Genomic DNA, 27356 nt, shown 5'->3' on the forward strand with positions numbered 1-27356 from the left:
TGCGTTTAGGGCGTCCCATAGTTGAGTGTGGGGCGAGCATCACTGGGTAATTTGCAGAGTCAAATTGTGTGCGCCTCTAAGAAAGGTTCGCTACTCCTGCCATGTCTTGTATGAAATGCATATGTAATTCTTCCAGTGACATAAAATGACTTTGCATGCAGAGTCAGCATTAGGTCTAACAGATCACGATCATTGTCATTTTGTAGTCGGGGTCTAGGGGTCCTAGGAGCATGTAAGAGAACTCTCTAACTGAGGGGATGTGAAAGGTGTCTCTGATACAGTCAATGATTTTATCCCAGAAAGTTTGCCGTAAGGGGCAATGGAATAGCATGTGCGCAAAATTGCCTACCTGATCGTTGCAATTGCAACATATGGGGGTATCAATAAGGTTAACCTTGTGCAGTGTGTTTGGTGTCTAGTAGGTTCTGTTGATAACCATAAACTTGGTTTGGGAGAGTGTAGGTGAGACTTTATTTCTGATGGGTGTCTTGTATATTTGCTCACAGTCAAGCTTGTTCGTGCTAGAGTTGATTTCCTTTTCCCATTGCCTCTCATTCTCTTTGTGGGACTTAGGGGTTTCTGGTAGGAGTATTTTGTATATTTTAGATACCCCGAGCCACTTTTGACCCTGTGACCCATCCCCCGGGGCTAAATTACTTAAAGAAGAAGGGGGGGTGCACACCGCTCTTCCTCGTGTTAGTAATGGCCTGTGACACCATCTCCTGGAGAGCAATACTTTACAGTGTCCTGGGAACCCACCCTCGGGACACTGTGGTTCCCTGCCCAGGAGAGTGTGAGCATACTGCTTCCACACTCTGGATGCTGCATTCCTCCTTGAAAAAACAAAGGCCCTGCTGATGGATTCCCCAGGGCCCAAAGTGGTCAGGGGTGGGGGCTGCCCTCCCATGCCCTTAAAAAAAACATAAGCCCCACAGGGGATGTGGTACCTGGGCCTGAAGTGGCTTGGGGAGAGGAAGAGTGACCAGGGTGGACACCGGAACGCCAAAGTGAATAACAGATGGGCAGCATGACCCGCTCATTTATTATTTATTGCTCTTTGTAGGAGTGCCCCATAATGCCATGCAAGGGCTTTTTTCTTTATTATTTTTTTGAGCTTGTTAGTGCCCCTACAATAGGGAGGGGCACCACCAAGCATGTTTTTATGTTGGTGGGGTACTGTAGGAAGTGAGGCAGCCCCTAGCAACATTACAAAACAGTAGGTCTCATTAAAACCAAGACCCCAGGAGAGCTTGCCATATTTCTTTAAGCACTTCAAGCTGGAGCTCTATACTGTTCAGCTGGTGTGCCAGGCTCTCTTGTCTTTGTTTCTGATTGTATTATGTGTGCTAAAAAAATTATTTAACAAAGGAATTGGAGAAATGTTGGTTTTATATCAAATAAAACAACATGTTTACGAGTTTTTCTTTTAACATTCTTTAGCCCAGAAAATAAACTAATAAAACCTATTTCAAAGGACTCACATACAATTTTTATTAAAATGTTATTAAACATTTTTATGATGACCACTATTATTAAACATTGCATTCCATGAATTACTGAAATATACATTAGATCAAAAATATGGGTGATTTTAGGATAAAGATAATAATAGAGTCACTTTTTAGGTCTCGCCTAGGTAGCGCATGCGCAGTCACGGAGAGACATGCTGTATCTAGGATATGAACTTCAAAAAACAACCCATCTTTTTCATTTGTTCCTCTTACTGTCCTTTAGAAATGCTGGTTTTCATTGGTAAATACACTTAGTAGTCCTTCCTTTTGTAATTTTGTATCCTCCAATGAGGACTGCCCCTGTTACATGTGTTCTTACTCTTCATGTTAGTTGTACTTTGAGAGCACTTTTTTTATTTGGTTGGCCTGCCTCCGCACGTTACGTGCTCTGTTTACTTGTGCATTTCAGTCTGCTTGCTGTCCATTAATTTCCCTGTGCCTTCCCATCACCCCTTCCACAACACTGCTTGCAGGCCACTTGCCATCCCTTGATCTTCCTGTGCCTCCACCTCACCCCTCCCACAATGCTTGTTTTTCGTTTGTTTAATTTACGCTTCATTCACACTTAGTTGCCCTCATTTCATCTTCCTTTGCCCACCCCCTACCACATCACTGCTTGCCCACCCCCACCCCTGAATTGCTTTTTTTGCTTGGATGGACTGCCTCTGCACGTTAAGTGTTCTGTTTACTTGTGCACTTCGGTCTGCTTGCCTTCCCTTAATCTCTCAATGACTTCCCCTCACCCCTCCCACAATACTTGTTACTAGCACTGCTATATTGTTAGAAAAAAGGGTGCAGTACCTTATGTGGCCAAAAGAGGTCCCAAGGGACACCGAGTGACAGCCTGTGGTACGGCACCTTTTTTCTCCGTCATGCACATTAGAACAGTAAATGGTCAATCAAGCCGTGCAGTTAGATAAGAAAAGAAAGAGGTCATTGCTGGTAATGTGGCAATCTACAGATAATTTATTGTTTACTTCTTATGTTCTCAAGCTGTGGTTGGCTTTCCAGAAATAGGGGTCAGCTCCGTTGAAGAGTGACGGAAGCTAGAGGCTTACATACTTCAGATGACTGACCTTTTGGAGTCTTAAGGCAGCGCATGTGCAGTGGGAAACCTGGGTTCATTGAAGTGTCCACAAACGTGCGGTAAGTCTGAGGAATTGCTGTTGACCAAGGACCATCTACAGCTTGTTACATCCACAGTACCATTACATACTGGAACATTCCACATGCGCTATTCACAAGGGGGGAATTGAACTCCACATGGGACATTCCAAACTCAGAGACGATCCTTCTCAACATAACATAATTTCCTAACGAGATATCAAGTAGTGTGGAGGTAAACAGGCCTGTCATTGCATATATTGGTAATACAGTGCCAGTGAAGTTCATATTCTTTCAAGGATGGATTGGGAAAGGTCATACTAAGTGTCAGAGGTTCAGTTTCATTCTGGGAATCATCAATGGGCCCAATAGTCACACCTGTCCTTTTACTCAGATCCAACTCATTCTCAGGTTGACAATCCTGGACGCTTTCTACAAAACCCTTAGCACCACCATAATACCCACATCCAGTGTCTTCTCCCTTGAGCCACCCACATTCTTTATTCAAATGCAACACATTGCAAGATAGTTTTTTAGCAAATCTTTTCAGGAGGTTATGATAGGGACATGTATGAAATAACCTTTCAGTACTGAGGTTTAAAAGGAAAGTGGCATTTGATAATCAGGATAGCAGTCTTATTAAAACCAAACTTCCAGTCTTAAGGGAAGTCCGTTGTTTATTTTCTTCTAGTTGAATTTACACCTTCTTGGCATTCTGCAGTGCAGAATTGCATCATGTTCTGTGAGCACAGGTGACAACAAATGATAGTGAGGTATAGAGTCCAGTACTACATCACCAATGCAGATTACTGTATTGATTTTTTTTTGTTTGGCTGGCCTTCCTCTGCTCATTAAGTGTTCTGTTTACTTGTTCACTTTGGTCCATGTGCCATCCCTAATCTCATGCCTCCCCATCACCCCTCCCACAAAACTGCTTGCAGGCCCCTTGCCGTCCCTTGATAACCCCCATGACTACCACGCACTCTTCCCACAATGCTGATTACAGGCAAGGCTATATTGATAAAAAAGGACGCCGTACCCTGTTGCAGGAAGGTCGCTCCCCACGCTGCACAGCACCACCTGTTGTGCCCGTGTCCTGAAGCTCGCTGCTACCTTTGCTGACGTAGATTCGAGGCCCCTCTGCCTCTATTGTGTTTATTGCTTGTTGCTCCCTGTAGTCTGCTGATTCATTTTTTAATTGTTCACCTTTTTCTGTGCCCTTGTTGCCTTCTGTACCCTTTTTCCTACTGTACCCTTTCTCCTTCTGTGCCCTTTTGCCTTCTGTGCCCCTTGCCTCTAGTATTCTCGCCCGTTTTCCCGCTGTTGCGTCCCCTGCTCGCCCATTCGTCCCCTCCCACCTCCCAGCTGCTCCTCCCTCCCACCTCCACTTCTTATGGTGGCTGAAGGCGTGCCTAAGGCAAGCCTGTCCACGCCCTTCCGTGCCCGTCCGAGCCTGGACCGTGCCCATCACCATACCCCCTGGTCCCCGCGAACGCCTCAACGACCGACGCCACTACGACGCCAGCACCCTCAACGCACTCAACACCAGATGATCACACACCTGCTTCCTGGCCGCCCCGAAGCTCACCCAATGACCCTTCTCATCCCTGACCAGCAGCTTCACCAGCCTCCGAGCCGCCAAACCGCCCGCCGAGAAAGGACGCAACCACCTCAGATGCATTCAACTCAACACCCGCTCCGCATGCAAACACGCCGTCGAACTCTGGGACCTGATTGACTCATCCTCCCCAGACGTCGCCTTCCTAACGGAGACCTGGATGAACACCTCCTTCGCGCCTGACTTCGCCATAGCCATTCCACACGGCTACAAGATCACCTGCAAGGACCACACCAACGGAGTAGGAGGTGTAATTGCCATAGTCCACAAGAACACCCTCCGGGTCTCGACCATCACCCGACGACACCCTTAGCACTGCCGAACACCTGCACTTCTAGATCCACACGGACCCCAACACCACCCTCAGAGGAACACTCGTCTCTAGACCCCCCGGACCCCGGTCTCAGTTCAGCGACTCCATCGCCGACTTCGTCAGCACCCACGCCATGGCCTCCACAGACAACCTCGCAAACCTCGGACTCAGACAGCTTGTCACAACGCCCTCCCACTCCGCCAACCACACGCTCGATCCCATCTTCTCCGCAAGCTCCCCCATCACCTTCAGTCACACCACCGAATTCCACTGGACCGACCATCGCTGCATCCACTTCGCCTTCCAGAAACCCACCATGCACCACCGCACCTAACGGATCCACTGCCGCAGCTGGGGCAAAATCACCGAAAACCAGCTCAACACCAACCTCGCCCGGAGCCCGCCCGCCGACCCTACCGACACCAACACTGAGGCCCGCAACCTCAGGTGATGGATCAATGACTGCGCCAAAACACTGACCCGGATCAAGAAACCTCCAACAGGCACACTGACAAGAAAGCCGGCTGGTTCACCGTGGAGCTCCAGGCCTCCAAGCAAACTTGCCGGAAACTAGAGAAGAAATGGCATTGTGAATAGACACTGGACAGCCATGCGGCCCACAAGAACGCCATCTGCAGACACCATCACCTCATCAGAACAGCCAAAAAGACCTCCTTCAAGGACCGCCTCGACAACAACGCACACAACAGCAAAGAGCTCTTCAACATCGTGAAGGAACTCTCCAACCTCAGCGCCAACACCAACGACATCCCACCATCACAAGACCTGTGCGACTCCCTGGCCACCTTCTCCCACCGCAAGATCGCAGACATCCACAACAGCTTCAACAATGAGACTGCCTTGACATCAATAGACACCTCGGACCCACGCCCACCATCAACATCGACCCCCTGCTCACCTGGACCAACGTGAACAATGACAACACCATCAAAATCATAAACACCATCCACTCCGGATCTCCGTCAGACCCATGCACGCACCACATCTTCAACAAAGCCAGCAGCACCATCGCACCCCATCTCCACAAGGTCATCAACATCTCCTTCGAGACCGTGACCTTCCCGGAGAGATGGAAGCACGCCGAGATCAACGCCTTACTCAAGAAACCCAAGGCAGATCCGAGAGACCTCAAGAACTTCCGGCCCATCTCCCTGCTCCCGTTCCCGGTGAAGGTCATCGAGAAGATCGTCAACAGACAATTGACCCACTACCTCGAGGAGAACAACATCCTGGACCAGTCCCAGTCTGGATTCCGCAGCAACCACAGTATGAAACTGCCCTCATCGCCGCCACCGATGAGAACAGGACCATGTTGGACAAAGGCGAAACAGCGTCCCCCATCCTCCTGGTCCTCTCAGCAGCCTTCGACACTGTCTGCCTCTGCACCCTACTCACACGCCTCCACACCGCAGGGATCCAAGACAAGCCCCTGGAATGGACTACCTCCTTCCTCACCGGCAGAACTAAGAGTGTCCGCCTCCCCCTTTCCATTCCAAAGCCTCTGAGATCATCTGCGGCGTACAACGAGGATCATCCCTCAGCCCAACATTGCTCAACATCTACATGGCACCGCTCGCCCAACTACACAACCTCAACATCATCTCCTATGCCGACAACACCCAGCTGATCCTCTCCCTCACCAAGGACCCCTTCCCCGCCAAAGCCAACCTCCATGAAGGAATGAAGGCTGTCGCCGAGTGGATGAAGAACAGCCGACTGAAGCTGAACTCAGACAAGATGGAGATCCTTATCTTTGGCTCCCCCCCCCCAGCCTGGGGCTACTCCTGGTAGCCGACCACACTGGGAGCAGCACCAAAACCCACCGACCACGCACGCAACCTGGGGGGTCATCCTCAATTTGACACTCTCCATGACCAAGCAGGTCAACGCTGTTTCGTCCTCCTGCTTCAACACCCTGCGCATGCTCCGCAAGATCTACAGGTGGATCCCCACTAAAACAAGAACGGTCACCCGGGCCCTCATCAGCAGCAGGCGTGACTACGGAAACGCCCTCTACGTGGGAGCCTCGGCCAAACTCCTGAAACGACTGCAATGCATACAGAACGCCTCTGCACGCCTCATCCTTGACATCCCTCGCCACAGCCACATCTCACCCTACCTGAGAGACCTGCACTGGCTCCCCGTCAACAAGAGGATCACTTTCAAGCTTCTCATCCATGCACACAAAGCACTCCATAATGCCAGACTGGCATACCTCAACAGTTGACTCACCCTCAACACCCCGAACCACCAGTTTCGCTCCGCCAACCTCGCCCTCGCCATAGTCACCTGCATCCGAAGAGCGACCACCGGCGAAATATTGTTCTCCTACCTCGCCGCCAAGACCTGGAACTCCCCCCAATCCTCCTACAGCAGACCCAGGACCTACTAACCTTCAGGAGGCTACTCAAGACATGGCTGTTCGAGCAGTAGCAGCACCCCCTCCCCCCAGCGCCTTGAGACCCTCATGGGTGAATAGTGTGCCTTATAAATGTTCTGATTGATTGATTATGTGGACAAAGGAGGTCCCAAAGGACACCTATTGACAGCCTGTGGTACTGTACTCTTTCCCTGCTTCGTTGACATTAGAACAGTAAATGTTGCTGTACCCACAATAATGTGCTGCATAGAGAGGTACGTATAAGTTCCCAAACAAGACCAATTGCAATCCAGATGTTTATTATATTTTGGTGTTGTATCTCTTTGAAAACCGGTAAGACTACCTGAGTGCAGCCAGGACCCACTAGGACAATTGCATGGTGCGCATGACAGAAGGCTGTCCCTGGCATGGGCTTCGCCACTTGCAAGTGGTTGGTCATAAGGTCCTGCACCAAACCCATGCCGTGCTTCAGCCAGAGGTCATGGGTAACAGCGGGTTTGCTGTCCTGGGATGTTAAACCCTTTGGCAAGGGTCCCTGCGGTCAAGCTCTCCCCTACCCTCGCTCATGCACGGCTGAAGGCCGTATGTGGTGGAGGGTTGACTTTACGTATGAGAATAAAATATTACTTTAGGTTGAAAAAACCCTAGAAATGAACTGGAAAAAAAACAACGGTTAAAGTGATGTAGTTAAGTGAAAATTTCAGTGACAACTTAATTTTTGTAAACTATAAAAAAAAACACTGAAATTTACTAGTTACAATTATCTCAAGTAACTATAACGTGTGCCCTTGCTGGTGGATCTACTTAAGAACCATGAATAGCTCAGCCGTTTGCGTTAATCCCATATATAGCACCTGAAAGTATGTGGATGCCTGATATTGGTCCTTTCCTCCTGTTTCTTTGCCGTCCCCTGGGAAGCTTCTGCCCACACGTCTACCACACTAATACTGTGAAAGTACTTAATAATGCAATTCTGCACTATTTTGTTTTGTATTGTGCTGAAACCTGAAAAAACAAATTTTCAACAAAACAAAAAAGCTATAACTCGTACCCTACAGTAACTATAAAGTACACCGTCGCTTGGCAGTTAATCACCCCACATTTTACATCACCCTTGACATGTTCTACAATATCATTAATAACATCACAGCAACATCTGAAATTACATCATTGATGATAAGACTGTGCTTAGCGGGAGCAAGCCATACCATGACAAACAAGACAACTTGTCTGGCATGTCAGCCCACTGCACAGCTTATGCAGCTGTGCTCAAGGATTGAGGCTGTGTCTAGCCATACCATGGTCGTAGCTTGTCGTACAAGACTACCCCTGGTATAAGATGAAGCCTGATCTACTGTCTGTGGATTTCTGCTTCTTGCAAGGTGGTGGTTTTGTGGTGTATTGTGTATGCTTTTGCTGGTTTAAGTCTGTCTTTTGCCTTTTGGTGTAGTTAGATGTTGATTAAGATGAATAATGCATACATTAGATAAGCACCTACATCCCTCTCAGTGGGAACATACACAACTAAATGCCCAGCATGGCAGCAGCAGTGTCGACGCACCCCACACACAGAACAGTGCAGCACTTGTGGAACCTTGAATCATACATGAAATAGGAACATGTACTGCCAGGGCAGGAGCAGTGCAGGGCCCTCTCATACAGAGATCTGTCACTACGAGCAGCGCAAGACCGCAATCCTAAACAATATAATGCGCGCATACTCATACCATGCTTCCTGCAGCGGGATTGGTCAAATAAAGACTCCCGCCAAAGACCTTGCCCTGTCTTCACCAACAAATCTTTTGTCTGCCAAACTTTAACGGGGAGGGAGTTTAATTCCTGAGCTCTTGGATCCGTTCATGTGTCTGCAGAACTTCCATTAAGCTCCTAGCTTCAATCTATACAAAACTTAAATAATGATGACAATAATAATTATAATAATAACAATGATAATCATGATAATAATAATAATAATAATAATAATAATAATAATAATAATAATAATAATAATAATAATCATCATCATAATAATAATAATAATAATAATACGGCATTGATGAAAAAGAGAACAGGAAGATTTTCAAAGACATAAATGATTTCGGATAATTAACATATTTTCTGCGCTTATATTTCAGGCTGGTTCTATGTCCCTAATGCGCGTCATGCACCTGGAGTCTTTAGTAGCTTTGGTGCCCATTCCAGCTGATCCCAAAATGGCACCCGTGTGCTCCCGATAGCGGTGCAGGCTCGGGCGAGCCTACACCCGAGTACAATGTCTTTTTGGACAGTCTCGTCCTAATGTGCCCCTCTCTGGGGTGATTAAAGAGTGCCCATCCCTCCCCATATGCGCTCACTGCCGGGCGACAGCTGAGCCAGTGCTCTCCACCAGGCTCCTTTATCAGGATAATGGCTGCCCCTCCCTCCCTCCTACACCCCAGCTGGGTTATTACAGATGATCCTCGCGTAACCCTATCCACCCTTCCCTCTGTAGTGTTATTGGAGGCTATATCCTAACCCTGTCATATGTATCCTTCTGTGAGGAGTTTCTTCACTCTCCCTTGTTCACCCATCCAATAGAGTTATTGATTTGCGTGCGTTCACTCACCAGTGCTTAATTTGAGCTGGCGGTAGTGTGGTTGCTGGCGCTTGGCACCGGCACTTAAATCTCAACACTAGAACTTACAACAGTCCCCCACATGGTGGAGCTGTTTATCTAATTTTGAGATGAGCACAACAACGGTATTTCATAATTTAATAATTCAGTGTACAACAAAAATAAATCATGCCTGCCACACCGGCCATTCTTATCGCATTGCGGGGGTGGAACGGTCTGAATTGTCACACCCCTAGGAGTTTGATGGTTGGTAGCTGTGCCTTCTTGTATTTACCTCTCTGTGGTGTAATGCCAGGTGTGTGTCCAGCTGCTCGTGCCTGTTTCTCCGAAGATACAGGCAGAGATAGTGCTTCCCTGCTATGCCCTCACTAGGAGCCGGGAGCCATCAGTCCTCTTCCTGTAGGTGAGCTCCCAGGCCAGTCCTGCCTCCCTCATATTACCTGGAATGAACAGGCGCGCCCGTGCCCCCTTGCTGTGTGACCTCTTTGGGAGTTCTCCAATGACTGCCTGCGATGACCCCTCTCCCTTCATGTATGTAAGCGTGCTCCTTGCTTACCAATGCACGCCCCTGTTGGGTCGTGAAGCGGCCTGCTGCACGCGTGCCCCTCTCTGGGGGCGCGTGGTGCCCCCCCCCCCTTGCTGTATGTAGGTGTATGCTGAAGCCTTCCTTGCCCACCTCTCTCTATGTATCCAGTGACGTCTGTCTGTCCTCGAGCCTCCACGCAGACCCTTCTTTATAAGCGCCCGAGCCGCGCTTTCCCACCCCTCTTAGGATGCTGCAGAGATGCGGGGGTTCTGCTCTCGGCCTTTAGCGCGGGGCACTGCGGGGCCCAGACTCACCTCTCTCGGGATCCTTTTTCTCGGCGGGACCCTTGGCGGTGCTTCTCACGCATCCCTTCCATCGCTTCTGGCCGGCATCGCACTGGGCAGTTGGCACCATGCCATGTGTGCTGGCATTTCAACCTAAGAACCACTTGGGCGCTGCCAATGGCAGGCCATGGACGCTCAAAGGAGGCCTCCCAGCTCCGACGGTGACCCCGAGCTGAACTCGGCCAGGAGGAATGTTAATGACTGCGTGTGTCAGGCACTTGTGCTAAGTGTGGTGACATCACAGGGGCCTCGCTGCCTTTGGCGGGATATGCACATATGAGCATGTTCCCCAATTAGCTTCTCTTGTCCCTGGTTATCCCCAGCCCCTGGATGAGCCGAGGTGCCGCGAGACAACCGTGATCTATCGAGAGGAAGGGTCCACCTCGAGGCGGCGAGCCCGGAATACTGAAGCTGGGGGCAAGGCCAAGGACACAGAGAGGAGCATAGGGGAATAATCCAGAAAGTTCAATCGGTCAGATGTTTAGGAACGAATTTACCTCAAGCCTGTGGGAAACTCACAAACTGATTCCTGGCAGACATAAGCCAGTTTACGTGTGTAAAACAGAGTGAGTAGCTCAGCAATGATCATGAGTTCTGCTTCAGTTAGGGGAAAGACCCCTTTGACTGCTACTGTTTATTTATTTATTTGTTTATTTTATTTGAAAAGTTTTATATAGTGCTGGCTAGACCCGAAGGTATCAGAGCGCTTTACATGAGATAGGACATTGCATCAGAACATTGTTACATAGTTATATCAGTTACTTATTAACACGTACATACATCTTATGGGGAGTGGAAAGGTAGAGGGGAGAAGGCGAATAAGGGTAAGGAATGCAAATAGTAAGCACAACGGGGAGGCGAGGAGAACAAGGGGTGAATCAGAGCTAAACTCCTCTTTAGCTACAAGGGACAGCTCCACCGGGCATCAGCCAAGGTTGCTCGGGCACTGTGGAAAATAAAGACAAGTTCAGGTTTCCGCCCAGGAGGCATAGTCAAAAGTTCCATGAAAAGTATCGGTTAAGGTGTTGTTGGAGGGTAAATGTCTGAACTGGAGATCTCGTTAGGGTTCATTGCCTTGGGATTGGTGGTTTTGTTACCGTAACTCAGTTGCAGGTCGTCCTCATTAAGGTCAGGTAGACTGGTTATCATGTTTAAGTCATTGGGTGCCTTCTCTGAGGCCATTTTGAGGTCAGGCTGTTCTCCAGTGAGTGCTTCTTGAATCAAGAGCAGTAGAAAGTACGCCGCTAACTTTGAGAAGATTATGTTTCCTTGTTAAAATTTCTGTAGGGGGGAGACAGAGACTTGTTCCATGCTCCCTCCGATGTCAGCAATGTAGATCATGGTTTCATAAGGACAACGTGCTCTCAGATGTTCACTCTACTGTTCGTGTAGAAAAATAACAGCTGTCAGAGTTCAATGGGCTCCGGTGCCACTGCACCCGCCGCAAGTACGGTAGCTGCCTACTACAACTGTGGGCATTTATAAACTCCTTCCGATTGCCACTCTGGAGATTCACTACAGTTAAGGGCTGATCACCTATCTCCCCTCCCATGGTGGAAAGTGGAACTTATCACCCCCAGATTTCCCGAAGGTGCAGAGAAAGAGATTTCACCTCGGGGGGTGTGTTCTAATTTTTATGATCATGGAGAAAAGACCCACAGATTTGCGTTAGAGCAGGGGATCCTATTCCCCTGTGTGAAGTTCTCAGCTATTGAAAGGTATGCAGAAGCAGACTAAGATCCGACTGGGAATGTCACATAACCTCCCCTGAATAGATATGGAAACCTACACCTGGTGCACCTTTCCATGCATGTTCCTGGGAATGTTTGGAAGTTCCAGAAAATCTTGCAAGCAGATGTAAATCTGAGAGTACAGATTTACAACTTTCTTTGTGTATTGGGCAGTAGGGCATTTTGTCTTTTTCTAATATTATGGTACCACTACTAATGGGCCCGATTACGATGTCAGATGGACCGGAGTCTGTCCGACAATGTTTGGAAACTGGAACCGAACGACCTCCGGTTGTCGATTCCAGCTCAGCAAGTAGGATGCGACCGAACAAGTTCGGTCGCAATCCTATTATTTACAATGGGAGCATGCATTCCAAACAGAACGCATGCTCATTGTAAAGAGCAGAGGTGCAGTTCATCCCTGCCACCCGTGGCAGGCATCTCAAGGTGCCTGCCACCGTGTGCAGAGGTCAACAAGGGGGCACCTATAGGCCGCCATCCGGAGGCCTTGCACCCATGGGGGCCCTGCTGGGGGCCCCCAGAGTCAGATTTCCACAGCGTTTCTATGTCAGAAAGGCCAGCACCGAAAGGCTGTGGGAATCTTCCATTATAATCCCTCATCCAGAAAGAGCCGACCAAGGGATTGAGGGAGGATTTCCGAATGGCAGCTGGGATCCTCGAGCTTGTCGGAGGCCATTCGAAAATCCAGTTCGGATTCCTGTAAGGGGGCACTTACTGAGGAAGTACGAGGTTCCCGCTAGGAGAGGCAGCTGGCCAGTCACAGGTGTGTTTTCTGGTATGTTTACACGGTAAGATCTCACGGAGGCCGCTGATTTCTTCAAGGGCTGTGCGAGGTCTATCGAGAGGCGCCCGGCGGCCCCCGGGAGTAATTTCTGGTCCTTAGTTGCACTGTTAAATGTCAGGACAGAGCATTGTGCGCTCCTCACGGGCTGAGCAAATTGTTTGCAGAGGAGCCGGGAGGCCTCAGACTTGTCACCCGAGCCGCGTTGCGCTGTGTCTGCAGACACTGCTCCGCTGCTGTCAGGACACCTGCAACTACTGTCATGAGGCACTGCAGGTCTCCGATGGGCCACCCTGCCCCGGGGCGTCTCCCCTCTGACCTGCGACGGGGTCTCCTCTCTGACCTGTGGTGCCCCCTCCCTGCCTCAGGGTTGGATAGTACTTTCTGACTGCTTCGTCTGCTTCCATCGAGAGCTGCAAAAGTCCCATCAAGAGGAGCTCCTTACACACCTCCCCCCAGCCCCAGGAGCCTGTTCGCTGCTCAAAGATTGCACAGTAAGATTCCTGGACAGACTCTAGTGTTTCATTCAAGAGCTCTTCGAGTTCTAATAAGAGACACTGGACTGCCTCATACGTGTCTCCCTGCCCCGTGGGGCCTCCTCCCAGCCCTACGGGTACACCGTTAGATCCCAGCCAGGCGTGCAACGCCCATTGGGCTCAAAGGACTTCAGCCCCCCGTCGTGTGTGTCAGCCCGGCTGAGACAGCTTCCCGGGCACACACACAGCTGCACTGAGTACTACACAGGTCTTTAAAAGACCATTTACTTGCTAATGAGGCTTTGTTGTGTTTTGACCCCTTCTGAGAGCCCCTGCATCTCCACTCTGCATATTGCTGGAAGAATCAGCCCCCCCTAAATTTTTAGTAGCCCCCCTGAATTTTGGCTTTAGTTGCGCCTCTGATCCCAGCAGAGGCTCGTCTTCTCTCACCGAGGGTTCTTCATAGTTGTTAAAGAAGCACTGGAAGAGCAGACCTTCCACATGCTCCTTTGCTGTAACCAGGAGGGCTTCAAGTTGCCTCAAGAGGCTAATGGCGGTCGCAGTCGTTTCTCCCTGCCCCGTGATATCTCCTCTTCTCTAGTCAGAGGTGTCCTGCCCATTAAAAGGCTAATACATTGGTCCGCCTGGAACGATTACAGAGGAAACATCTGTGAGACCCCCCGAACCGCTTTGATTGACAAACCACTTGTACTGTGAACCCTACTTGTTACACTGTTTTTATCCCTATGCACTGTGATTACTGTATATGTCCCGAGACTCCTTGCGCTACAAAGGTAACCAAATTAATGCTATACTGTGATGATTGTTATCTGTTTTGTCAATTGTTAATAAAAAGATAAAAAAAAAAAAAAGGCTAATACAGCTACTTTATAAGTGGGACCTGGTTTCAGTGCAGGAATTAAAGTAAACCCGCCTGCTTGTTGTTCCATTTAGGATGATATGCTGCATGGCTACACACTAATAAGGTCCCAAAGGCGAGACATATTGGTTATGCCAATGCTTGTTCTACCTTGCTCTGGCTCAAAGTCTGATGTTGAAAATTAAGTCCCATGCCCCAAAAATGAGGCCTGGGGCCAATCTCATGTAATCACTGGCACAAATTAAAAACTGATGTAATTATGGTTGATGGGGCCATCCTGAGTAATCACTGTGGTTATAAGAGGGATCGACAATGGAAGGGGCTGGTGCCAGAACCTCTTTGTCTCTTCTTTCTAGGTGGTATTTTGATTACACTGGAGTAATCAAAGTAATTTCAGTAACTCTGTTACTCTTTAATGTGGAACTGCCAAGAATTATGGGATTACTACTGCTCACATAATTAAGAGTCATTTGGGGGGAAAAAAATCCTACCATAAGAGCACAAGTAGCAAGCGCATACAGCTGCTTGCACTCACTATTTGTGTTCTGCTGCATTTAGCAAAGTTTTTTGGTCTGATTTTGGAGGTGAGGGTGTGTTTTGAGCTGAAAAAATAGCACTACATGGTGGGAGTAAACTTTACAGAGTGGTGTAAAAAGGGTGCGTGGCCTCGTACCACTCTCAGTAGTACAGCTGTGTGGGGTTTACTGGAGGTACCTGGTGGGCTCATTGGCCCAAAGGGGCCCTCAGTATTCAAGAGGACTTAATCCCCCAACTTAGACTGCACCAAGAGGTTCATTTACATAGTGATGGAGAAAGGGGGTGTGGCCTGTAAAAAAAACCTTCAGAAATTTACTGAAAAAAATCATAGGTTTAAGGGACACTATAGTTAGAAATTAGCATTTCAAAAACCTTAGAAATTCACTGAAAAATCATAGGTTTCAGGGACGTTATAGTTAGTTGGACATTTCACTTGTACAAAACCAGAGAAATTCGGCAGTTCTAGTTAGTTGAGCTAACTATAACTTGCACCCCCACAATGCACTGCTGATGAAGCCACAATACATCATTCATGACATGGTCAGTGACATCACTGATGACATCTCAAATGACATTTCAGATGACATCATCCAGGGACCATGTGTTTCAGTAAAGTTTAAATATGTTTTATATATATATATATATATATATATATATATATATTCACTGAAAAAACCATAGGTTATAGACCATATATAGTTAGGAATTAGCATTTAAAAAACCTTATTTTACTCACACAAAACCATTGAAATTCCATATATAGTTAGTTGCACTAACTATATATTGCGCACCCGCAATCCACTGCTGATGATGTCACATATTACATCATTCATGACATGGTCAGTGACATCACTGATGACATCACTGATGACATCTCAAATGACATCACTGATGACATCTCACTTGACATCAATGATCACATCACTGATGATATCATTCATGTGACAATACAATGCATCTCCTCACATTTTAATATAACCTCTGTTTCACCCAGTGTTAAAAACAGAGTATAATTTTTGAAACCATTGACACACCAATACTAGTTACTACATACGTACTCACTGATTCCTACGTCTACACACACATTCACTCATTCACCCATACAATCATTCATACATACAATCACTCATCTTTACAACACTATCATATGCACTCATACACCTATACAGACACTCACACTCTGCCACTCATCCATGGAGTTACTCACACACCTAGTCAGTCCTGTAAAGAATCAATCACACTTCCATTTTCTACTCTATACAGTTAAACATAGAGCACCTTACGTTTTCAACCATATACTAACACATACTTACTCTCTTATACAATCATTGATACAAGTACACATTGATCTGTACAGAGTCACACACCTCCCATCCAGCCACACACACACTCAGTCTCCCATGCAAATACTTGGGCAATCAATCAATAACCCATATAGTTACTCATATAGCTACTGATCAACACATGCAGCAGTTTACAGAACAACAGACATAATGATGCACAAATTAAGACAGTTTAGTCACTAACCCATGCACTCAGTGAGACACATTTAATCACTCACTCATACATTCAGTCATGCACCTACTAAATCCTTCGTCCAGACACTTATACATCCACTCATTCTTCAATATGTAAGACATATTTTAACTTTACAGAAACATAGTCACTGGATGTTGTCATCAGTGATGTCATCAGTGATGTCATTTGAGATGTCATCAGTGATGTCATCAGTGATGTCACTGACCATGTCATGAATGATGTAATATGTGACATCATCAGCAGTGGATTGCGGGTGCGCAATATATAGTTAGTGCAACTAACTATATATGGAATTTCAATGGTTTTGTGTGAGTAAAATAAGGTTTTTTAAATGCTAATTCCTAACTATATATGGTCTATAACCTATGGTTTTTTCAGTGAATTTTCAAGGTTTTGTAAATGCTAATTCCTAACTATATATGGTCTATAACCTATGGTTTTTTCAGTGAATTTCAATGGTTTTTTAATAGCAAATATCATAAGCTGTCGAATGTCAAGTACGTGGTAAGAATTTTTTTTTTCGTGTTTATGCACACTGATCTGCTTTGATTGCTGCCCCCCACCCCTCATTTCTATTAGGAGTACTCTCTCTTTGCAGATAGTGAAGGGTAGTTAACGCAGCCCTTTCCCCCTTTGTAATCCGTCGTGCCTGCTTCTCTCTCCATTTGATTGATTGTTCTCTTTGGTTCATTCTCTATTTACAAACAAGCACAGAGTCGCAATACTCTGTTTAGTCTTTGCAGATAGCGAAAAATCGTGTAAAAAAACAAAAGGAATCGAGCAAAATCAGTAGGCCACTAATGGGATCTCTTTTGACCTCGCTAAAATAGAAACATTAGGAACAACCTGTTGAAAATAGCAATGCGTATGTATATAAGCGGCGTTCATTTGTGTTCACAGTACCCCTTGTTGATTGTTTCAATCGAGCATTGAATTGTTCGAAGTTAATTCTCTTAACGATCTTCTCTACCTGCAAACGAGGAAGAATAGGAATATTCTATCTCCCTTTGCAGATAGTGAAGGGTAGGTAACGCAAGCCTTTAACACGTCGTACCTATTTCATTCCTCATTGATTGATTGATTGTCCGAACATTGACTGTTTGGGAATTAGTTCTTTTTGGAGGTATTCCCTGTTTGCAAATAAACGTAGGAAAATCTTTGCAAGTAGTGAAAGGGTACGTAATGCGGACCGTTCTCCCCCGTTGTAATCTGTCATGCCTATCTACTCCCCACTGATTGATGCACCTTTTTCACCCGGACCATTTACTAGAGATACGTCATCTGGCCCGACCAGAGAGCACCCCTAGTGAAAAGGACATATGCAATAATAACGAAGTGATCACTGTATCCTGTTAACAGAAACTTTACCATGAAACAACCTGGAAAGAAAAAAATAGGAAAACGAAAATCAGTAGGCCACTGATGAACATGAACTTTTATTAAACAACGAACAAAGAAACGATAACATAACGTAATGATAAAACCTATTAATGTCCTAGAAACAAGAAAACGTTAAAATATGCCAGTGGTGAGAGACCAGAAAAACAGTAAGAGAAACCAAATCACCCCTCGCTGTCCCACCGCCTGCCACGCCAAAAAAATCGATAGACTAGGGAAAATGCAAGTCAGTAGAACATCCACCCCCACTCTGGAAACTTCCAAGGTGGGGCAGGGTTCCGGCTACGCCCAGCCGGGAGCAGCCCATATAAGGCAGGTCCTGCTGCCACGCCTCGGCCAGGAGATCCTAACGTAGGGTGTAGCCGGAGGAGAGGCCGAGACCAGCGGGACCCGGCCAGGGGATTGCCTTTACAACGCTGAACAGTTGCAGGGGGGGGAATGTCTCCTCGACCCTCCCCTCTCTCTCCCAGTCCGGCCGCGGTGGCCCTTGAGAGTTGCAGGTAGTCCCGCCACATGCTCTTCCGGTCCGACCACCAACGGTCGGGGGGCCGAGGCCGACGGGATCCGGCTGCAGCCGATAAACCAAGAAACCCGTTCATGGGGCCAGAGCCAGGGGCGTCCGGCCGACATCCACCGGAAGCCCGGCCCGAAGACGGACGGGACACTTCTTTCTTTTATAATGGCTGCGACAACACTGGAGGGGGATGTCTTGCACATGCCTCCGACCCCCCCCTCGTCCTCATCGCCTGGTCCGGCCATAACAAATCTCAAGCGAGACGCCGTGGGGTGCACTGGGAGGGAGAGACGGTGCGAACAGGCCTCTCCCGCCTCCCCAGGTGGAGGCTTCCCAGCTGCACCCTCAGCGCTCCAGGCGGTGGCATCCTAACAACTACAGTGCTGCACAGTTTCGGAACGACCTAGATAACGGTTCTTCCACTGTGGCCATGCTGCAACGTCTCGCCCGGCAGGGTGGAGCCCGTCCGCTCATGTGACCCCGCGATCGCCGGTAGCTGCCGAACTCTCAAAATGGCGGTCGACCTGGCAAGAGCGGGCCCAACATAAAGAAATGGCCCGGTCACTGGTTGACTCCACCACCGTAGTCCTCCACGACCTTGAAGATTCTAGAGGAGCCGCGGGAGTCTCCGACCCCCGATGGGGAATGACTGCCATGATCGCCCGTGGAGTGACGAAACTGTATCCGCGGGACGTCGGCGCTCCCATGCTGGCGCCAGCCTCACTTTGAATTACTACAATCCTGCAGACCTTACTTCCGGTGAAAGCACAGTGTGACCCGGTAGGAAAAATTATTGCACCCCCTCCCCTTTTTGACTGATAGTTCAAACCACCGATCCTTTCCTTTGCCCTTTTAACGGAACTTTGGACTGCCTCCCCCTCTTTTACATTTTCTAGAGAAAACAAAACATTAACCACTACATTAGCATAGCAGTTGACACCAGAACTGTTTTCAAATTGAAAACCAACAACATCTTCAACAGAATCCTTTTTGTTTCTGCTGTGACCCTGCTACAGCACAGGCATTGTCCCCAGCAGTAATTCTGCAATGCCGGTAAGAATAGCTGTGGTGCCTACTGGACTCACTCACCCCCGCGGCGCCCCACGCTGTTTTTTGCTGGGCGGCAACTTACTAGACATCACTTTCGTGCCATCTAGATTTCAGCGCGTTCTGCTGCCTTGGAACTATTCGCACAACAGACCGCTACTGACAAGAATATTTCATTATTAGTGCTGTCAATTTCAATAAATCTATTGGATAATTAAAAAGAAATTGCCACGGTCTCTTCGTTGTTTAAATGTTTTTACTGTTTTTGTTTTGTTGTATATATTTATATGTTATTAAAGTTTTATATTCCTACTACTTTGTTGGAGTGCTATATATTTTTAATGTGACACATAATTGTAAAAACTTTGATGTACAAAGAGTCATTCCTGGAATCTTCCGCTTCAGGCTCGGTCCCCTCCCCAATCACAATACAGGATGGTTTTCAGATAGTAGGAACGCGTGTGCTGTGACGGATCACATCGGGTGTGGGCCTTGATCTACTATAACTCCTTTGAAGAGGGGTGATTCTTTACAGCTGGGGCCATAAACTACATCTGCAGGGCTAGCTGATAGCCTAGGACCGGCCTGGACATTCGGACACAGAGGAAGAGGAGTGTCAGAGGGTGCGGTAGTGAATAGGGCGAAAGGGAGGTGTCGGGCGGGCACAGAGTGTGATTCTCAGGGAAGAGCAGCGCAGATGGGGGAAGGTTTATTGCCCATGCATAAGACAGAGAGCGGTGGTGACCAGTGCCTGGGGGAGATGCTTACGAGGGTGAGGAGCCATGCTACGAATCGACAGCGTGCAGAGAGTGGGTCTGGTCAAGACATCTAAAATGGCTGCCGTGCACGACAAAAGTGTGGCATTTCAAAAAAGGCAAGATGGCGCAGACAATGTTTTTCAACACTTCCTCATTTCCTTCGAATCGAACGTTAACAGACGTTGGGGCATATTACCAAAGTTAAGCGATATTTATCGCTAACGATGCTTACCAACCAATTTTTTACCACTAAGCATCGTCAGAAATTATCGAAGATAAACCTTACTATTATCAAGGTTTATCGCAAATGCGATAATAAACGGCCGCAATGCATGAATATCGCTAAAAAGTCAGCGATATTCATGCATTACCGAGCTAATACTCTTAGCCATGTTATCCACCTCCCATTGGATAACATGGCTAAGAACTGCTCAGGGCAGGTGTTACTTTTTGGAGATATTCGCGCTTAGCGCGAATATCTCCAAAAGTTGGTAATAGGAGATAGATATCTTGCATGTTGTAATGCAAGTTATTGTGGTATATGGAACTCATACCATAATCTCTCAGGAAAGCAGAAACTGATCCTTTTGGGACCGCCTAAAAAGGCCTAGGGGGTGAGGAGTACTCTACTTTGCCCCCTTTTCACGTTCCGAACTATTTTATTTTACTCTCTTCTGTAATTACACAAAATACCAGCGATAAGATGCATCGGAGACACACAGTGAGAGAAAGGAGGCCGGAGATGAAGAAGACATGTCAAATACACATTGGAGATAATATAGTGGCAGAAGGGAAGTAAATATGAGTAAACTTACCATGTAACATAAAAATGTTGCACTCTATACTATAAGTCTCATTTTATACTACAATCACTTCGCTACAACCTCATAAATTAAAAATAAAAATAAATAATGTCTCAAACAATTTTTGATTTCTAAATATAAATTTATTCTTCAGAATTTTCTAAATTTGAAACAACTAGTAACATGTCCTCATCAGTAATTTCCTCTTCAATCATCTCATCTGGAATCTCCTCATTAAAAGTCTGCAATGATGATTCTTGTAACTCTATGGTCTCCAAACACTCGATAAATTCGCCATCAAGAGATTGATCAAAAAAATCATTCAAGTCATCTCCTCCTTCTGACAATATTTCATTATTGGTGCTGTCCATTTCAATCAATGTAGTGGAATCATTCAAGTCATCTCCTCGTGACAATATTTCATTATTGGTGCTCTCAATTTCAATCAATGTAGTGGAATCATTCAAGTCATCTCCTCCTTGTGACAATATTTCATTATTGGTGCTGTCCATTTCAATCAATCTAATGGAATCATACAAGCCATCTCCTCCTTGTGACAATATTTCATTATTGGTGCTCTCAATTTCAATCAATGTAGTGGAATCATTCAAGTCATCTCCTTGTGACAATATTTCATTCTTGGTGCTGTCCATTTCAATCAATCTAATGGAATCATACAAGTCATGTCCTCCTTGTGACAATATTTCATTATTGGTGCTCTCAATTTCAATCAATGTAGTGGACAATTCAAAAGAAATTGCCACGGTCTCTTCATTGTGAGCCATTTTATTTTGAAATTGCTTGCTGTAAATTGCAGAAAAAAATAATCACTTTCATTTATCGTTTTTAGTAATACATAATATAAAACTAACTTCATCAAGTATTTAGTATAACAGAAGGACTGCAAATAAATAACAGAAAACATTTTTCAAATTATCTTCAAGTGTACAACATAGTTCCCCTTACAAATTAACAACTCACCTTTTTAAAAGTAGCAGAAGTGTTAGTACTGTGTAAATCAAACACCAGAAATTCACCACCAAAAATTCCTCACAAATGTACCTCAGACAGTAGTATCACAAAATGGCTGTGGTTTCCTCTCATTTGACATATATACATAACCAATTAACTTTCATCACACACAAATACAAAACCAAAGTAACATTTTAATTGGTTCTAAATTTCAACACTTTCAAATGTGTTTTCCCCATGCAATTTTCCATAGGACATTTACATACGTCTACAGCCTGAATGGCTGAACGGAATTACACCAAACTTGGCAAAATGGTACATCAAACCTAAGAGGTCAGGAATGATCTACTATGCCCCCTTATGGTCATTTCCCCCTTCGCTTTGGCCTCCTCTTGTCTCTCAATCCTACCGAGGGACAAGATGGCGGCCGCTACGGACTGTTTGGAATGTTGACAGACGCCGGAGAACCAATCAGCTTCGCAAAGCTCCGTAACGCGAAAAGTACGCGAAGCGGAGCGCTGTTACAGATATATATCTTTTTTTCAACGTTAATTTCTCAAAATCCACTGGAGCACATATATTGAGACCTAGCAAAGGCACATCGGGCTACCAGTCCCTAATATTTTGCCAAGTTTCGTGCAAATCCATTCAGCCGTTCGATTATTATTATTTTGTTTTTTTTTTGCCCCGCGGGGCCCTTTTAAAACCTCCACATCAAACCTAGGGGGTCAGCGAGGATCTACTATGCCCCCTTATAGTTATTTCCCCCTTTGTTTTGACCTCCTCTTGTCTCTCGATCCTACCGAGAGACAAGATGGCGGCCGCTACGGACTGTTTGGAATGTTGACAGACGCCGGAGAACCAATCAGCTTCGCTTCACAAAGCTCCGTTGCGCGAAAAGTCCGCGAACCAGAGCGCTAACCGGTCCGCTGTTACAGATATATATCTTTTTTTAAACGTTAATTTCTCAAAATCCACTGGAGCACATATATTGAGACCTACAAAAGGCACATCGGGCTACCAGTCCCTACAATTTTGCCAAGTTTCGTGCAAATCCATTCAGCCGTTCGGGCTAAAAGTGAGGCCAACCGCCCTATGGAAAACTCAATGTTAAAAACACGTTTTGGGACCCCCCTTTTTTCTCGGCCCCCACTGGACGAACCCCCCCCAAATTTTCAAGGGCTGCTCAGAAACAAAATGTGCCATTTTCCTGAAAATTTCAGCCGATTCCGTCCACAAACGCCAAAGTTATTAGACATAGAATTTTCAAAAAACCCATAGAGAAAAAATCCTAACTATATATACCTACTGGCGACCGCCAGTAGGTAATATATATATATATATATATATATATATATATGCATGCCAAGGTGTATCAAAGGTTATATTAGGGTGTGAGTAGGTGCATCAGATTATCACATGGATGATGTCATCAGTGATGTCATTTGAGATATCATCAGGGATGTCATCAGTGATGTTACTGATCATGTCATGAATGATGTAAAATGTGACGTCATCAGCAGTGCAATGTGGGGGCGTGAGTTAGAGTTAGCTCAACTAACTATAACGGCCAAATTTCTCTGGTTTTCTATGAGTGAAATATCCAACTAACAATAACGTCCCTGAAACGTATGTTTTTTTTCAGTGAAAAAAAGGGGCTTGGAGCGTTTGGGGGACTCAAGAAAGCCTGACAATATCATTTTCCTTGTTTTTTCCCCCTAGTGGCCTCTCTACATTTCTTCACCGAGGAGGTGTTTTCTTTTGGATTTATCTGTGGGTGCTTGCCAGAGGTACCCGAGAGGCCCCGTTCCTTCAAGTGGCGGAAGCAATGCTTGAACCAGCGGCAGCTGCTCGCTTTCGTTTTTTCCAAGTTGTTCGATTTAACTCCTGCCCGCCTCGACTGCAGACTAGGCCAGGGACTGCTGCCAGGCGCAGCTTGTGATTTCAGAAAAGTCGAAATCACTGTATCTTCGACTCGCGGTCCGACGACAATCTGCACCAGGGGCTTGGAGAGTTTGGGGGACTCAAGGAAGCCTGACAATATAATTTTGAACCAGGACTTTCCATTTAACAACCTCGTTTTTTCCCTGATTATTTTTGCCTACCCCATACAACACTCAGTCAGCAACAGTTAACTTGAGCCCTGCCTGAACATGTTTTCCACGCAGTACACAGTAGGACTTCCTTTTCCACTTTGAACGTCAGTAAATCTGTTACTATGCCTACTCAGAATACAGCTCAGTTCGGAGGCCTCACAGAGAGATCTGCACCCTTGCTGCAGGTGCACCTGCCAAACACGTCCAAAGTCAGCACAGTGTGTTCTAAAATGTGAACCTCCAGTTCAGGGTGAGGTGTTTGTAATACTGTGGCAACATGAGGAATAAGGCAGGAATTCCACTTTCCCAAAAACACTTGGGCTGCGTGCTGTATGTACACACTGCAAATCGTGCAATAATCACACTCAATGCTGTCACTTGAAGCGTAAAAGGCCATTTATTAGGACATGGTTGCACTAAACACTTAAACTTTATTAAACATTACACAAATGCAACTATAAATTCTTTAACATAAACTACACAGTTTCATTCTCTTCTCGCCATTCTCAAAAACCGTCTCATCCTCTTAATTCCTCCACTTTCACTCTCTGACCTCCTGTCATATCCCCATTCTCACCTTCATTTGCTCTCCAAAAAACCCTCTTCCAAATTTCTTTTGTTGGTCATTGTGTCTCGTGCCCAGACATCAGGCATGTGTGCACCCTCCCCCCGAGGGGGGATCCACCCGTATGTGACTCACCACCCCTCCAAAGATCCGCCTACACCCAGCAACCTGTCCAACACTGGCAACGCTGTAAAGACCTATGCCTGTACCCCTCTACCAACTGTAGGGTGGGTGGGCGGACTAATGTTTATAAACCCTTCCCTCCCGGTGGTGTACTGGTGTCAGGAAGAAGCTGATACTCCTCTCCTGACACCTTTATAGGCCTGCCTACTCCTGCCCCCTCCCCTAACTAAACCGACCCCCACCACCTTGTCCTTCGGCATGTACGAAGTACCCCAGGGGACGACTGGTCTGCGACCCTCACTTCCCCAAGGGGCCAGCAGTGTGATGTTGTAGTTTACAAAAAAGGAATCCAAAGGTGGTTTCCGAGACCTAGCTCTTGTCAAGGTAAATGACCTGATTGGTCAGTGGTACCTTACAAGAAAGAAAAATATCTTTCTAGTGTCCCCTCACTCACCAGGGTTGCCCCACGGTGACATGCTTCATCATTGGGGTCCTCCCAGTTCTCTACGAAAAGGGACGTGCTGCGACTCACGGACTACGCAGGAGCACTTTGAAGTGAAAGACTATGTGTTGTGCAAAACAAGTGGTGGAGTGGGTGTGGGTGAGTTAAAAATACCAAAATACTATGCTCCTAGGCATGTATATTAAAAATGGGGTTAGAATCACTGTTATTCAACCTGTAATGAGGATTGATTCAGTGAAGGACCCTTCACTGAATCAATCCTCATTACAGGTTGAATAACAGTGATTCTAACCCCATTTTTAATACCTGCCTAGGAGCATTATAAATTTGTTGAAGTCCACTAAGCATGGTATTTTTAACTCACCCACACCCACTCCACCACTTGTTTTGCACAACACATAGGGCCAGATGTAGGTAATTCTATTTTACCACTTCTTAAATACCGAATTTTACCGATTCGGTATTTAAGAAGTGGTAAAATAGAGGGGGGGGGGGGATGTAGGTAACACAGACTCGGTAAATACCGAATCGTTAAGATTCGGTATTTACCGATTCTGTAAATACCGATTCGGTAATGCCCATTGATTCCTATGGGCATTGAAGCCCATAGGAATCAATGGGCATTACCGAATCGGTATTTACCGATTCGGTAAATACCGATTCCAGCAAGGGTGCAGGGGGTGTCACTTTGATACCCTCTAGAACCCCAAAGACGGACATGTGTGCCATGTGGCACACAGACATGCCCTAAGGGCATGTCTGTCTGTCACATGGCTAGGTGTGCATGCACACATGTGCATGCACACCTGGATTCGGTATTTTACCACCCAATTGGATTGGGTGGTAAAATACCGAATCTGTAGGGCCTTTGGGACTCAGAAGAGTCCCACCTACATCTGGGATTTACCGAATCGGTAAAAATACCGATTTGGTATTTTACAGAATCGGTAAATTTACCGAATCGGTAAATTTACTGAATCTGTAAAATGATGCCCCTACATCCTAAATGCCCATTTACCGGTCGGTAACGGCCGAAATCGGCCGTTACCGGTCGGTAAATGGCCTCCTACATCTGGCCCAGAGTCTTTCACTTCAAAGTGCTCCTGCGTAGTCCGTGAGTCGCAGCACGCCCCTTTTCGTAGAGAACTGGGAGGATCCCAATGATGAAGCATGTCACCGTGGGGCAGCCCTGGTGAGTGAGGGGACACTAGAAAGAAATTTTTCTTTCTTGTAAGGTACCACTGACCAATCAGGTCATTTACCTTGACACGAGCAAGGTCTCGGAAACCAACTTTTGGATTCCTTTTTTGTGCACTAAGTATTTGGAGGGCGACCTAGTCTCCTATTCCTCCTTCTCCCCCGGTCTTATATCTGGTGTTGTAGTTTGTCAGGCCATCATTTGTCCAAGGAGCCCTACAGCTTCCAAAAGCACTTGAGTCCTGCCCATTGATACTTTGAAACCAGAAATGAAGGGGATGGAGAGGGGGTTTCAAGACCATGTCCTGGAATAGTTGCTGAGCGCTGGCCAGGAAACGTGTTACTCGTAATACCTTCGGGCAGTGATGCAGTCATGTCTGTCAAAAGAGAGAGATGATAGTGTGAACGCAAACAAGATTTTGGCCATCATTCTAATCGTGGTCTACAAGATTTGCATATATAACAAAAAGATGCACACAGTTCCCCAGGGGAGTGGTATTAGTACAGTGAGGTAATCTTTCTTCCTCTCTCTAAGAGATACACGTGTGTAGGTATATCAAGGTGAATCAGGGAAGGGTATCCCTTTTCGGAACTAGGGATGCCTCACACAACAGGCTGGCTTAACGGCTGTTGTCATATCGCCAGCTAGTCGTCTCGTGTCATCATCGGCTTCCTGCTCCAACGTTAAGCCGGCGCTGCAATGCCTGACGGGTAGCACACAGTGCTACACTTTTGTGGAGATCTTTTGTTCCTGGCCGTTGATCGAGTGGGTGTGAGGGTCCCAGGTTGAGAAGTAGTGAGCGTGAGGGAATATGTGAATAAAAAAGGTTGGTATAGTCTACTCCATTCAATTTATTCATGTAGTTAACCACCTTATTAAAACAAGAGGGGTGCTGGGACACAAACAGGCTATGGGGATTGGTCCCGTTCAACCCTCGTATGTGAACAGGTCAACATGTTTCATGCCCTATCGGCAATTCTTCAGCACCTAGGGTGTGCTCATAAACTTAGTGATAAGCCCAGAG

General features: G+C 46.5%; 1 protein-coding gene across 2 annotated transcripts in view; it reads right to left on the reverse strand.

Annotated features, from left to right (window-relative positions):
* KCNH2 (potassium voltage-gated channel subfamily H member 2) overlaps positions 1–27356 on the reverse strand; it is a 1950790-nt gene that overhangs the window by 1193177 nt on the left and 730257 nt on the right. The window contains exon 1 of one of the 2 annotated variants that reach the window (XM_078662768.1): positions 10402–10537. The exons of the other annotated variant lie outside the window; for it this stretch is intronic. Coding sequence (XP_078518894.1) covers positions 10402–10501 — 100 coding nt within the window. The 5' untranslated portion in view covers positions 10502–10537. Of the gene's footprint in view, positions 1–10401; positions 10538–27356 lie in introns of those variants that run through there. 2 annotated transcript variants of the gene reach the window in all.

Source organism: Lissotriton helveticus, chromosome 10, assembly GCF_964261635.1.
Source record: "Lissotriton helveticus chromosome 10, aLisHel1.1, whole genome shotgun sequence".
Taxonomy (NCBI): domain Eukaryota; kingdom Metazoa; phylum Chordata; class Amphibia; order Caudata; family Salamandridae; genus Lissotriton; species Lissotriton helveticus.